Source organism: Condylura cristata, unplaced genomic scaffold (assembly GCF_000260355.1).
Source record: "Condylura cristata isolate star-nosed mole 26May11 unplaced genomic scaffold, ConCri1.0 scaffold00015, whole genome shotgun sequence".
Taxonomy (NCBI): domain Eukaryota; kingdom Metazoa; phylum Chordata; class Mammalia; order Eulipotyphla; family Talpidae; genus Condylura; species Condylura cristata.
The window spans coordinates 187,079-188,168 of NW_004567116.1; the positions used below are offsets into that span (position 1 = coordinate 187,079).

General features: G+C 70.5%; 1 protein-coding gene across 1 annotated transcript; it reads left to right on the forward strand.

The window, feature by feature from the left end:
• Window position 1: 1 nt before the first annotated feature.
• CYHR1 (cysteine/histidine-rich 1) lies at window positions 2–853 on the forward strand (the record flags this gene model as incomplete). The annotated part of the gene is made up of 2 exons (XM_004682555.2): window positions 2–58; window positions 138–853. Coding segments are annotated over 2 exons (543 nt in total), but the record flags the coding sequence as incomplete, so codon positions are not given.
• Window positions 854–1,090: the final 237 nt, after the last annotated feature.

Sequence of the window (1,090 nt, forward strand, 5' to 3'; positions counted from 1 at the left end):
CCTGTCCCATCTGGCGCTTGGAGCCGTGTCTCTGCGCGCCGCCGCCAGCACTGCCCAGGTGAGTGGCCGCGGGCCAGGGTGGCGGGAGGCCCCATCCCTGCCTTCCTCTTCCCCACTTGTCCACCCCTTGTCCACAGGCCAGTCGAGGGGCCGCTGCTGGCTTCCTGCTCCAGGCCTTGGCCGCCACCACCATGCTGGCCCCAGGGCTGGGCACGGATGAAGATTGTGTCGCCGGAACCTGGGTGGCCACTGTCATCGGCCTGCCCCTTTTGGCCTTCGATTTCCACTGGGTGAACGGAGACCGCTCCTCTGCCAACCTCCTCCTGGGAGGCGGCATGGTGCTGGCCGTGGCGGGGGACCACCTCGGTGCAGAAGGCCGCTCTGTGGCGGGCCAGGCGGTGGTGCTGGTGGTGGCAGTGACCATCCTCATTGTGGCCGTCTTCACCACCAACACTTATGGCATGTGGGGGGGCGCCATGCTGGGTGCTGCCGGTCTCCTGAGCAGGCTGGAGGAGGACAGACTGCTGCCGCTGCCCAAGGAGGACCTCTGTCGCTGGGCCCTGGCAGTGGGCAGTTGGGCCTACCACCGAGCCCTGCAGACACAGCGCCTGCAGTGGGAGTGACCGCTGGCAGCAGTGCCTGGACACGCACCCCTTCCTGAGGACCAGGTCCGGAGACCTGCTCCCCGTGGGCCCGCGGGCCCCCAGAGTGGCTTGTGCGCTGGTCGCGCGGGAGGTGTGGACGCTCCCTCCGGCCGAGGCCGAGGACCGGGGTGGTCGTAGGCACGCTGGGGGCCCGATTCACGGCTGTGGGTACAGAGGCTTGCTGGCCAATAAACCGCAGGGACTCCGCAGCAGCGTGTGACCTGGCCATTCTTGAGGACTGGAGGCCCTCCGGGCTTCCCAGGGCCCGGGCAGCCGGCCGCTGACGGCGCAGCGCCCCGCCCGGCCGCTAAGGAAACGGGCACACCGGCGGGAGGGCCCTGCCTGCTGGGCCTGGCTGCCCTGAGTGCCCTGGCATGCCGGGCATGGCAGCTGGCCTGGCGCAGTGACCTTCACGGGCGGCTTCCGGGGCGGGGAGTCCGGGCCCC